This window comes from Doryrhamphus excisus, chromosome 11 (assembly GCF_030265055.1).
Source record: "Doryrhamphus excisus isolate RoL2022-K1 chromosome 11, RoL_Dexc_1.0, whole genome shotgun sequence".
Lineage (NCBI taxonomy): Eukaryota > Metazoa > Chordata > Actinopteri > Syngnathiformes > Syngnathidae > Doryrhamphus > Doryrhamphus excisus.
The window spans coordinates 5,293,955-5,297,235 of record NC_080476.1 but is presented as its reverse complement, the minus strand read 5'-3'; the positions used below and the strand labels follow the sequence as shown (position 1 = coordinate 5,297,235).

At 41.9% G+C, this 3,281-nt stretch overlaps 1 protein-coding gene across 1 annotated transcript in view; it reads right to left on the bottom strand.

Annotated features, from left to right (window-relative positions):
• Window positions 1-1,211: 1,211 nt before the first annotated feature.
• Window positions 1,212-3,281, bottom strand: part of LOC131137820 (uncharacterized) — a 3,671-nt gene continuing 1,601 nt past the window's right edge. The window contains exons 3-4 of the mRNA XM_058086156.1: window positions 2,916-3,215; window positions 1,212-1,814 (exon numbers count right to left, since the gene is read on the bottom strand). Of these exons, the coding sequence (XP_057942139.1) occupies window positions 1,278-1,814; window positions 2,916-3,215 (837 nt within the window). The 3' untranslated portion in view covers window positions 1,212-1,277. The remainder of the gene's footprint in view (window positions 1,815-2,915; window positions 3,216-3,281) is intronic.

Sequence of the window (3,281 nt, the reverse complement as noted above, 5' to 3'; positions counted from 1 at the left end):
AAAAAAATGGGAGGGGCGATGACAACACGGCCCTCAACTGTGACTTTTGTGATATTTTACATATATTTCATATTAATAAAAATACTTGGAATACTTGGATCTAATTGTAATTAAACCATGTAATAATTATATGATTACAAAAAACAAATCTCCGCGTTTTTCTTCTTCTGCTTCCGCTATTAGAAGGAGGGATACCATTTGGTGCAGTACCGCCATCTACAGACCATCTTAGAACACTGTAATCAGCCATTCCTGCCAGCTGCTCTGTTTGAATTCCTCTATCACAATAAAAATAATCAAGGAGGAGGAGTATAAGATGGGAGAGCCGACTCAGCAGCCACTTCCGTATTATGCCCTGGGTTGGTTTGGACGCCATTTTAGAGTGCTGAATCCAGAAAAACATGCATACTGCTCAGCCATTAATTGTTCAAATAGAAGGACCAAAAGTCATTTTTCAAGTTCCCCCGAAACAAAAACAGGTATTTATGAAAAAAATTTTGAAGATTTATAACACTGCTTGTTGTAAATAAACAACAATATATATTTGTATGTGTATGTGTATATTGTATGTGACTCCCACACAATAGAGCTTTCAAGGGGACTTATTATGCTAATTTTTTGGCCCTTTTCAGAATTGTGGACTCCTGTAGAGCAGCTACACACGATAAGGAGGAGGAGGAGTATAAGATAGGAGAGCCGACTCAGCAGCCACTTCCGTATTATGCCCTGGGTTGTATTTTTCCTTCTTTTTTAATAGATGTGTCTGCACCTACTTCACCAAAACAAATTCCAAGTATGTGTTTGATCATACCTGGCAATAAACCCTTTTCTGATTCTGAAAGCTTTCTAGATCATCCAGAATCTAAACCTATTCCAGCTGTATTTATTTGGATTCCGTGCTTCCTGCGAAAGCAGTGTGTTTTAATTTATTCCACCCATGGCCCACCTCCAGGCGCGGTAATTTCCTACGCAAAAACAAAATTGAAACAGAAATGACAGTACATTGCACAAACATGACAGGAATATTGGTCCTCTGTCGCCTGGTTGCCATCCATTTTCTAATTTTCCATTTATTTGTGTAATTATTATTTTAACATTATTAAATGTATTGTATTTTTTATGATTTCTTATTACTATTTGCTTATTGATAACTTTTTTTTGTCATTTTATCATCTATCAATTGTGTAACCTTTTAGTATGTTTGACATAAAAATGGTTTAGGATTTTTATTGATAAGCTTCTGAGCTTCCACAGCTTTCACACAGTAAAACAATGAATCATTTGTCGTTCAGCTCAAAGGCATCCCTCTGCCCAAGAAGGCGGTGGAAGATTTTTTTGGAATAAAGGAAAAAGTTTCTGCTCTGTTCCAGGTACTGTGCATTGACAATACGTATCACCAAAGCTCGTTGTATGGCGGGAGACTCGCAGGGGTGATGCTGCACGTCGTGACTAACGTTTCTCCCTGCCTCGATCACCAGCAGACCCTGTGTGGCACCGTCATCACTTCTGTTACCAGCCCACACAATGTCATCTCCGTGACCCCCTTTTGAAGCGGACTCATCTGTTCTACAACCTCCTCTTGGGTTGGTCTCATTTAAAGTGTCTCCTTGGCTAAAGGACAGAGGAGAGCAGGTCTTGTTGGTTACACTGGAGATGTTGGCTGCTTTTCTTAGATTCTGTAGTGCTGAAGGTGCAGTCTCTTGAATGTTCCTATGAAGGTAGATCGTGTAGCCCTGCACCAGACGGTTAAATGCTGTCTTATAAGACAAACGAAGGGACTCCGCTGAGCCTGGTGGCACAGAGTGAAGCCGAACCTGTTAAAACAGAAACACAAAGGACAAGAAAAAAAATCAACCCCCAGTCACTGAAAATGCACACATTCCAATTTTGCACACTTCATTCATTCATACATTCATTTTCTACCGCTTTTTCCTCAGGAGTGTGATGGAAAATTTTATATTTCACAGGTATAACATAGGTTACACATTGTGTGAATTTCTTTATGGCCTTTTGTAGAGCTTCAACATTTGCATCCGAGCACATCCTGCTGTTCCTTCAAGGATGGTGGCACAGCAGGAGGCTATCTGTAACCTGGGGTTAGGGGCAGTGTCGGAGGAGGTCATTCTTTGATCAAAGCTTTACGTTCATGGGACAGGGGACATCAGGATGTCCCACCAAATGGCTGACCCTAGGAGGTTCTCTCGCATGGGTGTGACAAACCATGCTAGAGGGTTGGGTGTGTAGACTAACCCCCATACATGAGGGTGGCATCGGGGGAGTGGCATGAATGTCTCTTTTCTATTGTAATGTAAGTTCCCGCCAAGAGACCACTCTTTGCCAGACACCTATAGACCGCCATGCGTACTGTGTGTTGTCTGACCCCTTTGTTTTGCAAAGGTAATAAAAACTGCCAGAGCTATGTATTTATTTCAGGCATTCTCTATCCTACTTAGGATGATAGAAATTTTTTCCACAACAGGAGGGTCGCGGGGGTGCTGGAGCCTATCCCAGCTGTATGTACACTTCAGTTTACAAAACCCACAACCTTCCCAGTTGTTCCTACTTTCCAGTGCTTTTTTTCTGATTGTGTACACTCACCAGTTGAATAGACTTCCCATTTTAACCGTACCACATACTGGAGACATACCAGTGGTCCTGCACTCCTGAGCAGGCATGGAGACTCAGCTGTCATTTGCAACACTGCTACTGCCTATGTGCGATGACACCGCTAACTACTGGCTCGGCATGCATAGTACAGTGTTTTTTTTAGTGTATTTATTGGTTATTGTCAATAAAAAGTACCCTAGTTGTTCTTTCAGCAATTTATACTGGACATAGGACGACATTGGAACAAAAAAAATATTTTTTTACATATATAGTTGTAAATAGAACATAGTTTTTATGTTCGTACTGACCTGGTGGATCCTCATGTGTAGATGAACAGCAGCCCCAGTCAACCACTGCTGCATGGACACAGAGCTCATCCTCTTCTTGGTGGTCATCCTCTGGAAATGGTCCAGCAGCTCCAGTTTGAGCCAGTTGTCGTAGATCTCCGTGGTCTCAGCCATGGTGTTGTGGTCGTTGGCAATACCAGGAATTAGCCTCAGGTAGTTTTGAATAATCAGGCCGATTCTTGAAGAAGCACTGATGCCAAAAATCATCTTGGTTGTCAGGGGCAATCGGTTGGCCTCTGTTGATGAGGTGTTGTGTCGAACCTGGTAGAGGAAGAGAAACACAGTCGAAACCTCCAAAGGTTGCACGATTTTACTGACTTTGACCAA